Source organism: Jatropha curcas, chromosome 10 (genome assembly GCF_041381405.1).
Source record: "Jatropha curcas cultivar XTBG-Jc1 chromosome 10, XTBG_Jcur_1.0, whole genome shotgun sequence".
Classification (NCBI taxonomy): domain Eukaryota; kingdom Viridiplantae; phylum Streptophyta; class Magnoliopsida; order Malpighiales; family Euphorbiaceae; genus Jatropha; species Jatropha curcas.
The window spans coordinates 5,133,142-5,152,244 of NC_143160.1; the positions used below are offsets into that span (position 1 = coordinate 5,133,142).

The 19,103-nt window shown below is 32.7% G+C and overlaps 4 protein-coding genes across 5 annotated transcripts; 2 read left to right on the forward strand and 2 right to left on the reverse strand.

Annotated features, from left to right (window-relative positions):
* Window positions 1–2,781: 2,781 nt before the first annotated feature.
* LOC105640368 (uncharacterized) lies at window positions 2,782–5,614 on the reverse strand. Its single transcript, XM_012224657.3, has 6 exons — window positions 5,216–5,614; window positions 5,006–5,119; window positions 4,553–4,633; window positions 3,819–3,991; window positions 3,558–3,654; window positions 2,782–3,125 (listed from the first exon to the last, which is right to left on the reverse strand). Exons 1-6 carry the CDS (start codon window positions 5,507–5,509, stop codon window positions 3,015–3,017), a joined length of 870 nt encoding a protein of 289 aa, XP_012080047.1. The 5' UTR covers window positions 5,510–5,614; the 3' UTR covers window positions 2,782–3,014.
* A 2,697-nt stretch (window positions 5,615–8,311) lies between these two features.
* On the forward strand, window positions 8,312–11,283 carry LOC105640369 (E3 ubiquitin-protein ligase BOI). 2 transcript variants are annotated; one of them, XM_012224658.4, is made up of 4 exons: window positions 8,312–8,453; window positions 8,888–8,997; window positions 9,468–9,829; window positions 10,452–11,283. In XM_012224658.4, the coding sequence occupies exons 2-4, from the start codon at window positions 8,892–8,894 to the stop codon at window positions 10,977–10,979; spliced, it is 996 nt and encodes a 331-aa protein (XP_012080048.1). In that variant the 5' UTR covers window positions 8,312–8,453; window positions 8,888–8,891; the 3' UTR covers window positions 10,980–11,283. The 2 variants fall into 2 exon arrangements, with proteins under 2 accessions (XP_012080048.1, XP_020537411.1); XM_020681752.3 differs by having other exon boundaries at window positions 8,888–8,955.
* An 840-nt stretch (window positions 11,284–12,123) lies between these two features.
* Window positions 12,124–15,775, forward strand: LOC105640370 (phosphoenolpyruvate/phosphate translocator 1, chloroplastic). Its single transcript, XM_012224659.3, has 9 exons — window positions 12,124–12,642; window positions 13,593–13,715; window positions 13,817–13,969; window positions 14,100–14,185; window positions 14,337–14,421; window positions 14,601–14,720; window positions 14,830–14,898; window positions 15,241–15,370; window positions 15,469–15,775. The coding sequence occupies exons 1-9, from the start codon at window positions 12,253–12,255 to the stop codon at window positions 15,543–15,545; spliced, it is 1,233 nt and encodes a 410-aa protein (XP_012080049.1). The 5' UTR covers window positions 12,124–12,252; the 3' UTR covers window positions 15,546–15,775.
* Window positions 15,776–16,847: 1,072 nt separating this feature from the next.
* On the reverse strand, window positions 16,848–18,890 carry LOC105640745 (transcription factor MYB98). Its single transcript, XM_012225140.4, has 3 exons — window positions 18,191–18,890; window positions 17,978–18,104; window positions 16,848–17,493 (listed from the first exon to the last, which is right to left on the reverse strand). Exons 1-3 carry the CDS (start codon window positions 18,802–18,804, stop codon window positions 16,918–16,920), a joined length of 1,317 nt encoding a protein of 438 aa, XP_012080530.3. The 5' UTR covers window positions 18,805–18,890; the 3' UTR covers window positions 16,848–16,917.
* Window positions 18,891–19,103: the final 213 nt, after the last annotated feature.

The window sequence follows — 19,103 nt, forward strand, 5'->3', positions numbered from 1 at the left end:
GGAAGAGAAAATTTTTATTTTTTTAAAATACTATAATTAACTATTTTAAATTTTAAAAATACTCAAGGAAAATTTTAAATTTATCGTCGTATTATACTATAATTAACTATTTTATCTATTTATTTTTTTAAAATACTTTACCCTGTCTCTATATTTTTTATCATTATGCATATTGTCTTTTATAAAAAAATTCAATTTTTACCATTAAATGACTTGTGAAAAAACTTAAAATAACCTTAATTAAATGAAGAGAAAAGCAACAGAGTAGTTAATTTTAGCAGAATAAATTTATAATTTTCCCTAATATTCATCATTATTTTTCATCGACACTATAATTTCCTGCATTTGATTTCATTAAAAATCATTTTCTTCTCACATATATTTGATTTTAACTTCTCGAACAGTAAGCAATGAGCACTTAAAATGTATTTTATTGCGTAATGAACGAATAATATGTGAGAGTTGGAAAATCGAAGGAAACAATAGTGAAATGGCAGCCTCAAGAAAGTTTTTGAGGGACAGAGGATAAAGACAAGTTACTGTTGAGACAAACTTGGTGACAAAGCAAGAACAAGACTTTGAAACACGTTAGAAATTACTTTGTAAAGGATGCAACCTTAAATTAGTTAATTAATTATTGAGAATAAGAACAAAATAGGAATAGAATCGATTTGAAAGGAAGAGTATATATATTTTAATAATTAACACTATCATATACCAAAAATCAATTATTGGATGTTAAAGAATGGACGACATGATTGTAATATTATAGGCAAGAAAAAGAATTGGACACTAGGGATGTTACTAATTATGTATTGTACACATTGCATATTCATAAAAATGGGTCTAATGAAATATAGTTAAGGACTATTGATAATGCAAAAAAAGTATCAAGGGGACAGCAAATACCAAATATGAACAGAAAACATCAGAAACAATATCAATACAAACTAATAAAGAAAAAGACAGAGAAAATACCTTCCATGTCTGGTTATGGCCCACCAAAGAGGGGATCCCAAGTTTGGTCTGATGTTATGTTTAAATAATTACATGAAGTTATAACTTAGAAGTTATGTTTAAATAGACTGGATTTGCATAGCTGTGCATAAGCAAATTGCTTGCATGGTTTGTTGCCAGGAATTAAGCAGGGAAATACGCAATGTACAGCACAAACAATAGACAATTTCATGTGTTAGTAGTAACATTTAGCAGCAATGTAGCGTGGTAGGGTCTGGGTTTGGGAAAAAGAAACGTGTCTGCAGTTTGCTTATTAACTATAGCTTTTATATGGAAATTGAGGAGGATGCTTTCTCAATAAGACTAAACTCTTGGTTTTATGTAGATTTCACTCTTTTTTACACATTTTTTTTTTTTTTTACTGATTTATAAGCACTCGACACAAGCGTGATCATAGCACAATGATATACACAGTACCTGCTTTGAACTCCAATACATGAGATACCTCTTGAAAAACGAAAGATGCGTTTCAATTGAATAAATGATGCCTCGTTTGACACAAAAGAGGGGGAGAAGGGGGTGGATTTACTGTTTTGCCCGCTATTTACAGATGTGATAACTTAATGTTTATTTTTCTTTTTTTTCTTTTTGAGTTTTTTCCAATCGTTATATTTACATTGTTACATTCGTATATGCTACTCTAACAATGGTTACAGACCATTGTGTGTCTTCCAAAACTTGCTGAAATGATTCTGTTTCTTGTCTATTCTATTTCTGCAACTTCCTCTACATGATAATTCACATTTTCTTCAAGATGTTTTAAATTGGTTTCAGCTTAGCTGTCAACTATTGTTACTGCTTACAACCGTAGGACTCAGGGAACCATCTCGAGAATAGAGTGTGTGCGTGTGTTTCAGCTTTATGATAAAGGCAAATATACCATAGCTTGGGATATTGCATCACTGCCATAAAGAAATACCTTCAAGAAAACAAAGAGTGATTCAAATACTATGAAGGACCAATTTCAACAATGGCTATTGAAAATAAACCAAAATATAAGCATCAATTATATGGAGATCATCCTCACCATAAAGGGGCATATGAAGATGACAAGTCAAGGAATGGATATGGCCACCTATTTAGAAGATAACAGAAAGTTTAGTGATGACTGTTTTATTTGTAGGGAAGGAACAACATATAGTAACCAAATATGAACAGACAACAAATTAAAACCAGGGAGGAACATTGCCCTATGCAACAAGTTCTGAGATAGACTATTGAAATATCACTGTATAGACAAAGACAGAGAGAATGCCTTCCACATTTGTTTAGGCCCACCAAAGAGGGAATTCCAAGTTTGCTTAATGCTGAACATATGGTCCTAATATTATAGGACAAACAGGTCAAGTTATTGACAAAGAACTCTCGATGTTATTCTACACATAGCTTAGTCATGAAGTCATAGCCAATAAAACAATATTTGCTCCTCATTACGTTGCTAATCACTAAACCACTGAGTTGAAATAGGCACAGGGAATCTTCCTCTACTTTAGCCGAAGCTAATAGCCCCATGACATAATACCTGCTTTACAACTTCAACAATGAAAATTTTCAAATTTAAAGGACAAAATAAACAATTGGAAGGGTTCAGTGCAGTGCAGGATAAGACATTTGAACTCGATTACATGAGATGCATCTCAAAAAGCACATAACAATGTGTTTCAATTGAGTAAGTAGTATCAACTGTTAACTACATCTTGCAAGTAATAATAATAACCCTACAATTCATGCATTGAGCTTAGAGCTCATAACCAACCTTGTAAATGATTTACAACTCTAGTAATTTTGTTTTGTTTTAATATAGAGAATGTAACATAAATCATAGTAAAACAATTCATTATTGATTCATATTCCCCAACAATGGAGAGAAATTTACATTTACACAATAAAAATACACTACTTTACATTTCTTTTTTAACCATCCGCTTTCACATTGGCACAACACATAGCACAGATGCAGGTCCTCGTCTCGGAAAAGTGATTTTATAGTTCATGTCTCAAAAAGTGTCACTTTCGTCTCCTAGTATTGAGAGAGAAAATGGTGCAATAGCCACATTGAAAGTTGGTGAGCCTACCGTATCAATATGTTTCATCTCAAAGTCACCTTCCTGCAAATGAACTAAATTTAGAGGCATGCCTGTGGACGACCAACTCTCAAAAATTTGGAACTTATCATCACATAAAGAAGAATCAGAAGATTAAAAAAAATCAAATACAGATTAACATATTTTCACCAAAGAGACCCTTCTTTCCAAACACAATTTCCTCTTATTACTTTGAACCCATCAGACATTTTTAAAACAAAAAAAAAGGTTACACAAACAATATATACACACACACACACACACACACACACATATGAAACCAAAGTGTATCCATACTTTTCAGAAAGCAATTTGAATAAACTTCTGTAGTAGAGAAAAAACTGCATATTGAGCTCTTCAATAAATTGCACAAGGGGACAGGAGGCATGAAAAGCAAAGAAGAAAAATAAATTGGAAACTACTCATGGAAGTGAAAGAAAGGAAACCAAAGCTCACCATTCTGCCATCAGGAGTAGTTAATGGGCAAGCAGATGAGTATTCAAACCCTGTCTTAGGAAGTATAACTGGCTGTTCACCTATAACTCCAACACCCCTGTAAAATGGAAAATGAATACATGATCAAAAATTTGGAAGTCCAGCAAATATAATCTCAAGTCCACACTCACAGAACAATAAAAACACAGGTAGAGAATAAAGCATCTTGAGACTTGAATGCCTCCAGAATAGCAGATAATAGAAATGAAGTAAATAACTCACCAGACATTCTCAGTTTTTCCATTGGCATCAGTGATAATCCAATGTCTTCTGAGCAGTTGAACAGGACGATCTGAGTTATTAGTGATTCTTATTCTGTACGCAAAGAAGTACTGTCCCTTAGAAGGCTGACTTCTGCCGTCAATGTACACGCTCCTAACTTGAACCCTGATCCCCTGCAATGCATGAGATTTTGAGTTACTACTAATCTAATATCAGTGCATAGATTTTATCACTTGTCTTTATCCACCCTTGTAAGCAGCATTCTGCTGCACCTATCTAATTCTGTCTATACATAGACCAGCAGGCTAATAATCTACCAAATATGAAGTAGAGAAACCAAATAGAGACAAGACAGATAAAAGAAGAAGCAAAACCATCTGTACCCTACACACAGATTGCATAGACTTCAAAAAACTTTCCCAAATATTGACTATTTAATTTTCAAAAATATCACTCATGTCATGTTCCTGAATCATAGCCCCTTGAGAATACAAGCTCTTGATTTTTTAGAATGCCAGAAATGCCACTATCGTAATTATTCTAAACCATGGTTCTGAACAGGCCAACCTTAACTATAATCATCAAATATTAATATAACAGATGATCACACACTATGACAAATGATAATGGCCTTACGAAAAAAGAGGGAAACCAGATTAACCACATGAAATCAGTCATTCTGAAACAACAGCAATAACTGCTACTGTTGTACAGAATTCAGATTGTTGACATACCAAGGTTGTTGCATCACTCGAACATTTCAGGAGCGAATGTGGGGCGATTTCTTTCAGTTCATCACGATATCTAGCAGCATCCTGGTCCATAATTACCAAATAAAAAAAAGATTATCAAGAGAAAAATAAATTAAACAGCATCAAAAAAAAAAAAAAAAAAAAAAATCACATCCAATAAAATGATTCAGCTGAATAATTTCTATATTAAAAAATTGAACCAACATAAGGATAATCAAGAAACAAAGAAGTGCACAGCCTATTATACATTGCTCTAATCCAAACAAAACCACGATGCAATGACCAGACTTAAATAAATGCAACTTTAGTTTAAACTAGTTTCTTTGAATCCATTGTTAGCCGCCTTTTCCCAACATCCATCGCATCCTCAATAGTTGAAAATAGAACACCATCGATTACGAAAAACAGAAAGTAACAGAAAGTCAGAAAGGATACCTCAAATCGTTCGTCACTGATGGCCTCCTTAAGCATCCTACGAAGTAGCAGAACTGGTTCCCCTTCCTCAAACGATTTCAATGAATCACGAAGTCTAGCAGCTTCTTCGTAATCCTTAAATAGCATTAAAAAAAAAAAATCTTAATAACTATACAAATAACGAAATGAGAAAAGAAAACAAAAGAGAGGGAGAGAAAAAAGGAGGCTAACCTCAGATTGGGCAGCAACTTCCATTTGCTGCTTCAACAAAGCATAAGTTTGAGTCCGCGACAAAAACGAACTTGCACTATGATCCGAACCCAAACCCGACCCAGAACTTGAGCTCGAACTTGTTCCTCCACCGCCATTTCCGTTTCTCTCCACGGAACACGCTACAATACGACATGTCCTCGCGGAATCCCCAAAATTTAGCCACGCCTTCCTCTCGAAACAGGAGCTACGAACCGGCAAGCGCGGACTTGCGCGGAAATCGGTAAGCACTTTAATACTAGAAAGCGAATGCATATTTTCCTTCACTTTTCCGAGAAAAGATAAAAAAAAATCTGTAACAATGGAACGTGAATTTGAAGCGAGAGAGATAAATGCGCATCTGTGACCGCGAGCGAATTTAGGAGCATTTAACCGTATATATTTTTGAGGTAGGAAGTGACTTAATTAGGCCCCGGTAGAGTGTTGGGCTTAACATTAGGGAAGGGTAAAAATGGGAGTTTAATAAAAATATGGAGAGGTAGGTGACACGACAGAGAAAACCAATGGAAGTGAATGAAACTGGTGGTAGAGTTGCTATTTTTGGTGCTTTTATTTTATGGGATAGAAGGTTACAACGTGTCGCTTATTCAAACTTTGCTTTCTAATTTTAAAAGAAAAAATTACTATCATCTTCTTATTCTTCATAATAAAAATTACTATATTATTAAGCATATGACAATTTCTGGAATTCAATAAAGTTTAGTAAACTTTTTAATTTAATCACAGTCGGTAGAAATTTCAATTAACCGTTAATTTCGTCAAGTTCGTGTTGAAGTTTTTTTCATATCAATAGTTAACTAAATTCTATTTAGGTTTGAATTTTATTAATTTCAAAAAAATAATTACTAATAATTTTTTAAATTAAAATATTTTGCTATCATTTTATTTATAATTATTTAAAAAATAATAAACTTTTTAGCCAATATTGTTAAATAATTTTTATTAATATTTTATATTTAAATAAATAAATAAATAATATAGTCACTTTAAAAATTTTAAAAATATATAAATTATAGATCATAATATATAGATTATAATATATTTTTAATAGCCATTTTACATTTTATCAAATCACTGATATTTATGAGCTAACTACTATCAACCATCAGCTATAAACTATTAATTGATATGAACATTTAAACAAAATGAGCATGAAAAAAAATAAAAGTATTTTTTATTTTATTTTTATATATCTCATACTTCTTTAATTGAATGTGTTATTTTTCTATTTTAATATGTTATATACATAAAAATCTTAATTTAATTTTTTATATTAATATTAATAATAATTTATCATATTTATCAATTTAAAAAATTATTAATAAAATTTTGATAAATTTAATAATTTTTTTCTAAAAGATATAATAACTTTATTAACTCAATGAAATAAATCCAATAAATAATGGAGAATATATTCTAGATATAAAAGCGAGCATGGAGGTAAGATACTGTAGCAAAAGCATAACACCTACATTAGCTTACCATCTAATCCAGATAACATTAACATCTCGACAATCATCTAAAATAGCTTTGCAATTTAAGATAGCTAAGTTCAAAGATAAGTTATAAATGCGCCGTTACATTTCAAATATAATATAACTATAAATTTATTAATATATTAGTAATAAATTAACTCTAATTGAAAGTTCCATCTATCAATTGCACCGCCAAACGATTCAACTTCAATAGCAATAACATTCCACTATTTAATATACAAAATAATTTATAATGTGATCAATGTCATATATCCATTTTCTTCATCGACACCCACCCACGTTTTTTTGAGAATCAATTCAAAAACGTGATTAACCTTATTCTCATTGGCGGACAAAAATAATTTTTAAAAAAATACTCATAAAATATTAATTTTTTTTTATTTTTACTTTATGAAATAGTAAAATTTTTCAATTTTGCCCCTCTTAACTTTTGATTTTTTTTTTTAGTCTCTCATAATTTTAATTTCTGGCTCTGTCACTGCTTATTTTCTTCTTAATAATCAAAGTTATTTTGCTCTCTCCAATTTAGCGATTATTCTTTTTTTTCTTTTCTTTTCTTTTCATTTTCATTTCAATCAAGTGATAAAGTTGATAATTTGTCTCACCAACAACTATTCTTGGTGCAATCTCCATCCATTTCAGGTATAAATATATAATAAAAAATCTGATATAATATAACATAATGCCTTGTACATGGATCAAGCACAACATCATTTTTTAATTATTAAGAAATTGTCAACTACTATTTCATAATGCGTTGCTTAAACTTGTGAGAGATGACTTGGTAATTTCTTTTTTTCTTTTTTTTTCGTCTACTAAGATTTGTATCATATTAAGAATGTCATTTAGCAAATAGTAATTTCCTCTTCTTCTCAAAAAAAAAAAAAAAAAAAGCAATTTCTTTTCTGGTGAAAAGTCTGAATGTATAAAATTAATAAGTCTCTTCTTTTACCGTAATTTCTCTAAATTACCTATTAAAATCACCCACACGTGTTTTGAAAGACGTTGAGTAAATTTAAGACGTAGTTTGGATTGATACAATGTGAAATCCAATGAATTGAATTTTTTTTTAAGTAAAGTTATTTAAATTTATTATTAATAAAGAAAGATAGAGTTGAAGTTTTATTTTCCCTTTTCTAAAACAGTGGAATTGCCGAGAATAAATTTATGATTTTTTTATTTAAATACATATTTCTAAGTCCGGTCATTTATGCAAAACTTTTTTTTTTTTATTAAAAAAGACAATTATGAATTATAATATTAAAATGGATTTATATTAAATAGTTTGCATTAATTGATAAATAAAAATTAATAATAAATAATAAGTAAAAAAAATATTAATAAAACAATCATTTCACTTTGAACAAAGTTACAGGTAAGAAAACGAAAAGCAGACTGACGAGGTTGGACATTGAGAGTGACGAAGATTACAACTCCAATACCAACACCACCACCAACAATGCCAACAACATCAACAGCAACAATAACAAGTCCCCGTACGAATGGAATCCTTGGTTTTCTTCTTCACCTCAACCTCTCAACTACGCTTCCTTTTTTGCACCCCACCACCATTATCGCCATCATCACCCTCGCTTCCAATACTGAAAACTTCTACCCTTTTGCTTCTTTTTCTCCCTTCTCTATTTTTTCCCTCTCTTCCTCGCTTCATAGATCGACCTTTTCCAATTTCAAGCGGATTTCAGGTAATACGATTTATGAGTTATTCTGGTTTGGCCATAATCGGATTGCTACTGTTGTCTTGAAGACATTCGTTTGATGAATTACTTGCTAAATGATTGGATGGGTAATTTTAAGAAGAGGCTCAAAAGGGTTGTAACTGTTCTTGGCATTTTGTTAGCAATCTGTTCCTAAATTCCTTTATCCTTTCTGAATAGTTTTATTTCTTTTATAGCGAACATGTTTGGCTTACTGATATTCATGCATCGTTTCATCTGATCGTTTGCTTGTTTAAAAGATTTGGGTGTTTTGGGGTTTCGTTTACAATCCATATTCATTATTTATCTAATTTTCTAAGAAGGGCCTGTAATTAAGGTTGCTTCAAATTGTAGGCAAGTATTGACTTTGATTACGAATTGAATATTTGAATGTAATTAATTTCTTCTTTCTTGTTTTCCAGGAATATGTTGGGAGGTCATAACAACAATTCTGTGCTTCCAATTTCCTTTGGTGAAAACCACTTCCGAGGTGAAGTTAATGCATTTCCTCAGCTGCAATTATTTGGAGATGGTTAGTTTTCCCACAAAATGAATTTCAATTTATAGTGTTTTGTCGATTGCAGCTTTAATAGGTTTACATTATTGCTTGGGTATTCTAAAGTGTAAGGTTGTTTTATGTTTAATGCATTGCAAGCTTAACCAAGCTAACATGAAGGTTCTTGTTTGATGTATGCATCTAATATCTAGTTGGGGATTCAATATGATTTTAAGTTCATAGTGCTAGTGATAGAGAGAAAATGTTCAAGAGATTGACATACAAAGAGGGAAATGCAGAATTTTCAGAGGGAATTCCTTGGTGTTTTTACCTCCCACTTCTATACTGCCTTAGCAGCAGTCAATAGTTTATTTTGTTACTTGTGGATTTCTCGTTTTTATTCATTTTGCTTGTTTCATCGTTCATTTTCCCCTTAATTTAAATGTCTTACAGTTGTCATATTTTTTATGTGACTGTACTGATGTTTCAATCTACCACAAACCCAGTTGGATGCCTTGGAGGTCCCATAAATCACATGGGAAATGATCACACAACTGCCATGGAGAGGCCTGGTAAAAGAGGCAGGGCCACAGATTTCATTTCCAAACAGCAAAAGCATCAATTATCTTTGAATAATAACTTCCATCAATGTGAAGCTGGTCAGCTTGGAAGCATTTTGGATCCTAATTTTGTATCAATTGGATTGAAACTTTCTTCTGAGGAAGAGGAACAGGAACGCAACTCCCCTGTCTCACATGCAAGTGATCCCAAGACAACTATTCTCCCTGTTATGTTGTCTCTAGGTGACAGTCTTAAGGCTGAGATGGATCGGCAGAAAGAAGAATTTGATCATCACATGAGACTTCAGGTAATACTTTGGTGTTATATTTGAAGTATGGTGTGATGTCTACCATTCTTCTGATATCTATCATACCATCATTAGCTATTTCTTCAATTATATATTCAGGTTCTTGAACTTTTGTTTTTTTTTACTGTTCAAGTGTATTACCACATCTAAATGCTCTAGAAATTGTTATCTTCCCTGTGATTTCTTCTGTGACTACATATGGTAAAGTTAATTCTGAAAATATATTCCATTATTTTTATTTATTTTTTAACTTGCCATTAAGAGAATCATTTGAATTCTAGGTTTATTTTTCTTTTGGTTTGTGTTCACCCTTCTAAATATCCTACCTAATAACTATTAAAAGGTTGTCAGACATGCTTGTTCTAAATTGTGTAATCACAAAAAGGAAATTGATCTTGTAATCTCCCTAGTAGCAATTGGATAGACATGTGTGGGTTCAGAATTTGATAAAAAGTTTATAATGTTGTGAGATTAGATGTGAAACCTTTCACAGCCTAAGTTTTTCAGACTTTCTATGATTTAATAACGATGTTTATTTAACTGTTATCTTAAAATTTCTGCTGGCTTTCTCATTTTATGGTCAGGTGACTCACGGCTTGCTTACTTGGATTCTTTCTAACAGGAAGAGAGTATGATAAAGAGTATAAGGGAAGTGGGACAGAGACACACAATTTCTTTCTTACATGCCGTAGAAGCAGGAATTGGAAAGAAGCTGCTTGAAAAAGAACTTGAAATACAGAACATGAATCGCAGGAACAATGAACTAGTGGAAAAGATAAAACAAATTGGTTCAGAGGTTCAGTCCTGGCAGTATAGAGCAAAGTATAATGAATCTGTAGTTAATGCTTTGAAGAGCAATCTGAAGCAGGTCATGGCACAGGGAATTATTCATGGGAAGGAAGGCTGTGGGGACAGTGAGGTAGATGATGCAGCTTCTTATGCTAACCAGAACTTAAAGAATGCTGTGGAAGCAAATGCAAGCTCCTTCAAACGGCAGATAACCTGTAGAGCGTGCAGGGCAAAAGAATCCTCTATGCTATTATTGCCATGTAGACACTTGTGTCTATGTAGAGATTGTGCAGGGTTTACAGAAGCTTGTCCAGTTTGCCAGATAACTAAAACTGCAGGAGTTGAAGTATTTATGTCATAACTTATGCAGTCCTGTCAAGGCACTTGTAATGTTCTTGACCTCTAGATGAAGGGGTTCAGTTTAAATTATGATCGGGCAATTCTTATATATTTTGTGTATGAAGATATCGATGAGCTTGATTCCATGAAGTTGTTATGGTTTGTCCAGAAAAGCTCTGTGGAACTTAATCGTGTTATTTCATTAATTTATTTAATGATTCTTGTGGGGAAGGACTAAATGTAATTAGTTTCACTGATAGAATTGGAAGCAGAAATTGTGCTGTCATCGACATTTTTTAAATGAATTGATTTTGTTGATTTTCTTCTATGGTTTGCAATGAGTACGTTGGGGGTATGATTCACACCATTTTATTCCAAAGGCATGTAAAATAATAGCAACCAGATGATTGGAATAGAGATAGAATGTACCTGTAGTATGGACACTGATAACCACAAGCCGTTTAAATTGGTGTATTATCTTGTATTTTTTTGATATTATTGACACGGAATATGCAAATATCAGGAAGTGATTATCATGGACAAAATCTGCAGGGTCAAAGTATCATCACTTCTTGTGGCAGAATCTGTGTAATTGTTTGTGGCATTTAGGCTCTTTATTGTATTAATAATTGGGTGCTTGGGTTGGGTAGGGTGGATGAGAAGTCCATAGCCTCAAAAGCCTCGTAAACAGTTATTTATTTCAAAATATAAGTCATTTAAAGTTTTTATATAAACGCTAAAAAATTAATTAATTTTTATAAATTATAACGAAATTACCGTTTATCTGACCAAAATAAATTGAATTTGCGGATTAAAAAAAAAAAAAAAAGTGAACGTAAAGGATTGGAAGCACTTTTCGTCGTTCAAACTATTTATTAGGTAATTTCCAATTGTATAATCGCAGTGCCGGTTGGTAGAGTTGAATTTCCAGTTAAGCAAACAATTTCTCGTGATTTTGACTCTTCCATTTACATCTCCTTCTGCTCCCCCTCCCAACAAAGCGTCAAAGTACATTTTAAAAGCTTCCAAAAAGAAAACCTTTATTAGGTATTTCACACTAACTATCCCCATTTCAGCGAGAAAATCAAAATCTCACCAATTATTCCAGCCGAGAAAATAAAAAGATCCCAACTAATATCCGCCATTTATACGAATCTGTATTTCGTCATTTGCCAAAAACACTGTTACACCAAACCTCGCGACTGCTCTAGTAAAGGGCGGACTCCCCAAGACTTTCCCTCTATTTCTGAAAACGCCAAACACAAGTTCAGCGCTCTGTTTTTCGGATCTCGAAAATGCAGAGTGCAGCCTTCACCCTCTCTTCTTCTCCTTCATTTCCATCTTTCAAGCCACGGCGGCCTCTGAATAACCCTACTTTCGCTCCTAGATTTGATCCTATTCGTGCCTCTTCCAAACGACAGGATCTAGACACCTCAACTAATGTCGTTTTCCCCCGCCGATCATGGTCTTTCTCTTCTTCTCCCTCTCTTTTCAGGCCATGGAATCCTCTGCCTCCTCTGGTTTCTGAACCTAAAACGGATGGGTTTGAGGTTAGAGCAACGCCTGTGCCCGAGAGTGCCGGTGAGGGCGAGAAGTCGAATAGCTTAATGAAGACTTTGGAGCTTGGATTGTTGTTTGGCCTTTGGTATCTTTTCAATATATACTTCAATATCTACAACAAGCAGGTTCAATATATATACATATATATTTTTGCTTCTATTGAATCGTTTGATATTTTGATTATTATAATTTTAAGCATGGTTTGCTTTACATTGCTTTAAGCGAGTTTGATGATATGAATGGCAGTTGCTATTTGTTTTTTTGAGTTGCAAATGTTAGATCGTTTTGAAACAGTGCTGATTTATGATATTCCTCGAGATTTTTGAGGATTCGTTTGCTAGATTTTCTTTGTTTATACTATACTGTTTCTTTGGGCAAAATATGAGTGTGGAAAAGTTCCATTCATAAAAGTAAAAACCAACGTGGGCCGTTATTGGTGATACGTGGATTCTGTTTTGTGTATTTTTTTTTCCCCTGAAAGTGGAAAGTCTGACAATCAAATTGAACTAATTCTTTTATTATTCAGGTGAGCAGATATTCTTAGGAAAATTTCGGATTAAAAAATTGTTTAATTGTCCAATGCGTTTTGATTTAGGTGCACGCGTTTGAAATCAATTCAATACAGAACAACTAATCTGAGAATGAATTGGTTAACTGAGTTGGTGATAATCTAATCGAACTATGTGGTTGAATATTATGGTATATTACGTATACGTATTCTAATTTATAATTTTTCAGCATTAATCAATAAATATTGTTTAGTGATTTTTATTTTTAAGCATAAATCCTTGTAAAATTGTATTTTATCCTGTTGTATTCTTTATAATGAAAGTGATAGGTGTTATTAAATGAATTTTTGCTAGAAAAAGGTCCATTACTAAATGTCCTATTGGTGATTATTATAGATTGAATTTGGCTAATTTAATGAAAACCAAATAGATGATTAACTGAACTTGGTATAGAAAAAATAAATAAACCTCATCATTTGGTTAAGTGAACTGTGTCCATCTCTACATTAATGTTTCTGAATGGTGTTCTTGATAAAGTGAATGGGTTTCCAATCTACTTGTCACAGGTTCTGAAGGTATTTCCAAACCCAGTAACTGTCACTGTAGGTCAGTTTGCTGTTGGGACAGTGTTAGTCATTCTGATGTGGACTTTCAATCTTTACAAAAGGCCAAAAATTAGTGGAGCTCAGGTATTGGATTTATGCCAGAACTGTGGTATAACTGCCGTGGGTGATATTATGGTCATTGGTTAGAGTAAACTTGAGGCTTATTCTGATAATTCTTTTGACAGCTTGCTGCAATTGTTCCACTGGCAGTGGTTCACACACTGGGCAACCTTTTCACTAATATGAGCCTCGGGAAAGTGGCGGTTTCATTTACACACACAATCAAAGCTATGGAACCTTTCTTCTCAGTTGTTCTATCTGCCATGTTTCTTGGCGAGGTGAGATTATTTTATGCATCTTTTATTTTTGGCTTCATTTGCTGCTCCAAATATATAACTAATTGAAGAATTTAAAGGTTTTATTTGCTTATTAAGTTTTATCTTCATTTCTTTTCATTCTGGTTCACAGTTTCCTACTCTCTGGGTAGTTTCTTCCCTTATACCAATTGTTGGTGGTGTAGCACTTGCATCAGCAACTGAGGCCTCCTTCAATTGGTAAGAATTATTTATGGATGTGCTTAATTGGCATTACTGCCACCTGATATTTATGTTTAGTTTTTATTTGGAGGGTTTTACTAATGTGATTTAATTGAAATTCCTTATCTAAATTCTGCTATGTATTCTCATTGTTATTTTTCTGAAAAAGGGCTGGGTTTTGGAGTGCTATGGCATCCAATTTGACAAACCAATCTCGTAATGTATTAAGCAAGAAGGTCATGATTAAGAAAGAGGTATTCCCTACTTTTCCAGACATAAGTTAATTAAACTTGTTTGGTTTTTCATCTTGATCAAATAAACTATTTTGTGAAATCAATTGCATATGCCAATATGTCTTGAGATTACCCTGTCACTTAAATCTGAATTGTGTTTTTCTGAATTGGTGCATAATTTGTGGTTTATTCATTTGCAGGATTCCATGGACAACATTACTCTGTTCTCAATAATAACAATAATGTCCTTTATCTTGTTAGCCCCTGTGGCTGTCTTCATGGAAGGGGTCAAGTTTACTCCTGCATATCTCCAATCTGCTGTGAGTTTTCGCTAGAGAGCTGAAAATTGTTCGCGATTTTGGGTTTTATCAAAACACATGTTCACAATAAGTTATTGGCTGATTTGTACTTTTATTATTTGCGCGGCAGGGCTTGAATGTTAAACAGGTGTACACAAGGTCTCTTATTGCTGCTCTCTGCTTCCATGCCTATCAACAGGTATTGCTTGGGTTCTAACTTTTCTGTCTTAACCAAATACATATTTCTTCTGTTGCTTCCATAAAAGTTTGTATTTTTTAAACTGCTGAAATTGAAAATTTGATTATAGTATGCTGGCTTTCTCCAAACTTTTTAGTATATGGTACCAATTTTTTTGAGGTAATTTTTATAGTTTGAAAATGAGTTGGTGTCTCTTACACTTATTGGAATCAAGTGCTTAACACAATTTTAAAGCATGTTGAACTGTTTACTTGTTGCCATGCTTCTTCCTAATGTACATGGTATTTTGCGGGTTTATATTTTGAACTATGCCTGACTTATAGCATGGTTTATATTTTGCAGGTTTCATACATGATATTGCAGAGGGTATCACCTGTTACTCACTCTGTAGGCAATTGTGTGAAGCGTGTGGTGGTCATTGTCAGCTCCGTTCTCTTCTTCAGAACGCCTGTGTCACCTATAAACTCTCTAGGTAATTTGACTTCTAACATGTCTCGCTATTTGGAAAATGAATAGGTTTATCCATCAACCTATCTGTCTGGAAATTTTATTCCTGTGGATTTCTTGCAGGCACTGGGATTGCCCTTGCTGGAGTTTTTCTGTATTCAAGAGTGAAGCGCATTAAGCCAAAGCCGAAGACAGCTTGAAGTTAGGCAGAGCATTTTTGCATTTAAATGTGGTTATTAGACATAGGTTGGACAACTTCTTTGTAGCTGAGGCCAGAATGTCGATTATGCTTTTGTTTTCTTAATCTTTCTTTTTCCCCGGTTTGTTACTTTGCATTTGGTTTGTTCATTTACTTCTACTGGGATGATTTGTTTTTGTATACTTCCTGCGCTCAAAAAAAATTACAGGGTGCAAGTTAATTTTTAGCAAACATCTACAAAATACAACTATTTTCCAGCAAAGCTAGAGAAAACAGAACTAAGAATCAATGAGAGAGTTGAAATGGACTTTAATACTAAACAAGGGCCTTGTGTACGGCCTTGTTGCTAATGATTGCTTGAACTGTGTAAATGGGGGATTTCACATCTCTATGCTTGTTCGAGGGGAAGGATAATGGCAAAAATTTAACCTACATGCCAGAAAAATCCCCAAAATCACTCTTTTAGACCATCTTCCAAATTTAAGACTTTGTGAGACGATTATAATTTTTTTTTTTTGGCTGTTTTTTTCTAATAGGAATTTTTCTTCTAATCAACCAACTCGTTTTGTAGGTTACAAGTATCTTTATTGCATTGTCATAAGGAGTAGAATTATTTTATTAATTATTATTATTATTATTATTATTATTATTATTATTATATATGAATAATAGATATTAAATTTCTTATAATAATATTTAGTAATTATTTATTATTTTGAAACAATGATAAATAAATGACCATGTAAAAAATTAATTTAAAAATATTAATATTTATTTTTACATGATTAAGTCCAAATGTGGTATATATGTGCTTTGTTTAGCTCTATGTAATAGGCTAAGAGCTTGGTGACTAATGCTAACTTCGTTCCATTAATAAAATAATTCAACTATATTAATTTTTTTTTAAAAAATAGTAATTGACTAAATTACTTTTAATTAAAAGAGAGAAAGTTAAGTGGAGATATCCGGATAAAAGTATAGTTAAAACAAAAAAATTAATGTTACCTTAGATGCAATAATATATAACGCATTTTACAATAAATATATAATATATAATATTATATTATTTAATAATTACAATACATAATAAATATTGTAATGTTTGATATATATATATATATATAGCCTTTTTATTTATTTATTTATTTATTTATTCGAGAGGATACTTTTTTTTTTTCCAAATTAATGCCACTTCCAAGATTTGTATTCTTTTCCTTTTGTTCAATAAAAATAAAAGAAAAGAAAGAAAGTACTCTTTTTTCTATAAGTTCCTTTTTATTTGATATGAAGAACATATGCAAGCTATTAAAATATATAGCAATGTCTACCAATGATGTATATATAGTGAATTATGGGTTTTATTAGAGCCTGAATTACACATTGGTTTGATAAATCATCTCCACTAAATCAAGCTCCTTCTTCACTTCAAAATCCATCAATGGATTTACATCCATTTCAAAGCTTTTCTCATCAAGAAGCGAATCAAAGCTGCAGCAACCCTCTTCAAAAAACTTCTCATCAAAATCAAAATCTGCATTAAAATCATCACAAGAATTTGGAACCAACCTTATATTATCGTTATTATTCTGGCAAAACTCTACTGTATTATTCTTCTGTGGCTGGTTTGCTGCTACTTTGGTTATTGTACTATAATCCATAGCATAACTATTAGCAGAGCTTTTCGGCGGCTGGTATCTTATTCCAGTTGGTGGAGGAGCTGATGAGTCTAAATTCAAGCTCTTGATATAATCTTGAAGAAGAGAGCCTCTTGGGTTCTTTGAACGACATTTTCTCTTTGAGTATTGCTTTCTTTTTGTAGCATTCCAGTGGTTCTTGATTGAGTTCTCAGTTCTTCCTGGTAACCTCTTCGCAATTTCTGCCCATTTGTTTCCTATTTCTGCATGGACCTGTATCAGTACCTTATCCTCCTCTTCACTCCATACATCCTTCTGCAAATTACAAAACAAAACAAAATAAAATAAAATAAACGACAACTTGTCAAATCCTGGCAATTGCTAATCGATTATCTGTCTCGTTATATAAATTAAAAATTTTAAAAATTAATTTTGCCAAGTCATTTTTCAATGTCATGCATGCATGATTCTCTTGTAGTGACAAATCCATTATTATTCTTTAACCAACAAATTTTGTTTCTATTTGCTTTTTCGGTTGATGTAGCAGCAGAAAAGCTGCAGACAAATATGATTGGGGCATATCTTCAAACAAGAAACAAACTAAACATATACTTTAGTGCACATATTTCCTTATAGCAAACACATATATCCATGCCCATATTTCTCAAGAACTAATAAATGTATCATTAATCTTAGTGAAGTGAAAAAACAATCAGTCTATGGAATCCAGCTTGTCGTTAACCAGACCAGAGAGGTGATGCATAAAACAAAAGTGAAAAAGAAAATATAGTTAATAAACCTTGATGTCAGGCCTCAGATGGTTGTGCCATCTCTCTCTGCACTGTTTTCCAATTCTTCCTGGTAACATTTGAGCAATATGAGACCATTTTCTCAGTCCATTCTTTTCAACCAGCTGAGTCAACAGCCTGTACATATAGAAACATTCAAAGTAAATATATTAGACCCAATTAAACATCTTAAATATATAAGTTTAAATCGCATAAATATATACCTATCTTCTTCAATGGTCCATTGGCCCTTCACCACATTGTGCTTCTTGCGCTCTTTGCAAGTCCTTTTTGTAGAAGGCTGTGCCCTATAATTATTATTATTCACACAGATTTTCTTCTGGTAATGAGTATTATCATTAGCAGTAACACATGAGACTTCATCTGGTACAAGAAAATTTATACCTTCCATTCCCTGCAAGTTTAAGGACATATGTCCTTGATTTGATCCCATAATGTCTGTCGGATTATTACTCCGATTAGGAAGGGTTAATGAGAAGTTATCCATAACCTGACCATGACCTCCTTTGTTATGCTCAGCTGCAAATGGTTTGCACTCATAATCATAGAAATAATCCATATTTGTCGAAGAAGATCCATATGGAAAAGCATCAAAAGATTCAAAATTTGACCCAGTTTGGACCCCAAACATTGGAGTTAAAGAAGACCCATTTGCATATATTTGATCAAAATTTTGAAAATCTTGAAGAAACCCTTTTGATGATGATGATGCTATTTCAAAAGGGAATAACCCATCTATGTTCTTGGATGGTTTATTTGAGTAATTGTCAGATAAAAACATTGATTGAGTGATCAAAGGGTTATTGTTAAGCTCCATAAGAGAAATTTGAAAAAAGAAAAGAAAGAGAAAGATTTGAGGCTCAATGGTGGAGAGTTGAGAGTTGAGAGTAGTATTAGAAGGTAGCTACTTGCTAGCTACCACCACCTTTGTATTCCTTAATAGGTGAGATTGAGAAGGCAATTTATGTTGGAGGTTGATCTTGACCTTTGATTATTATTGATCCAATGGTCAATATTGCTTGGCATTGCTTAACATTAGTGACTCTTAAGCTTCTCTCTAGCCCTTCTAATGAAGTTAAAAACTTTGGATGCTAGTGATTCTTATTATCAATTTGT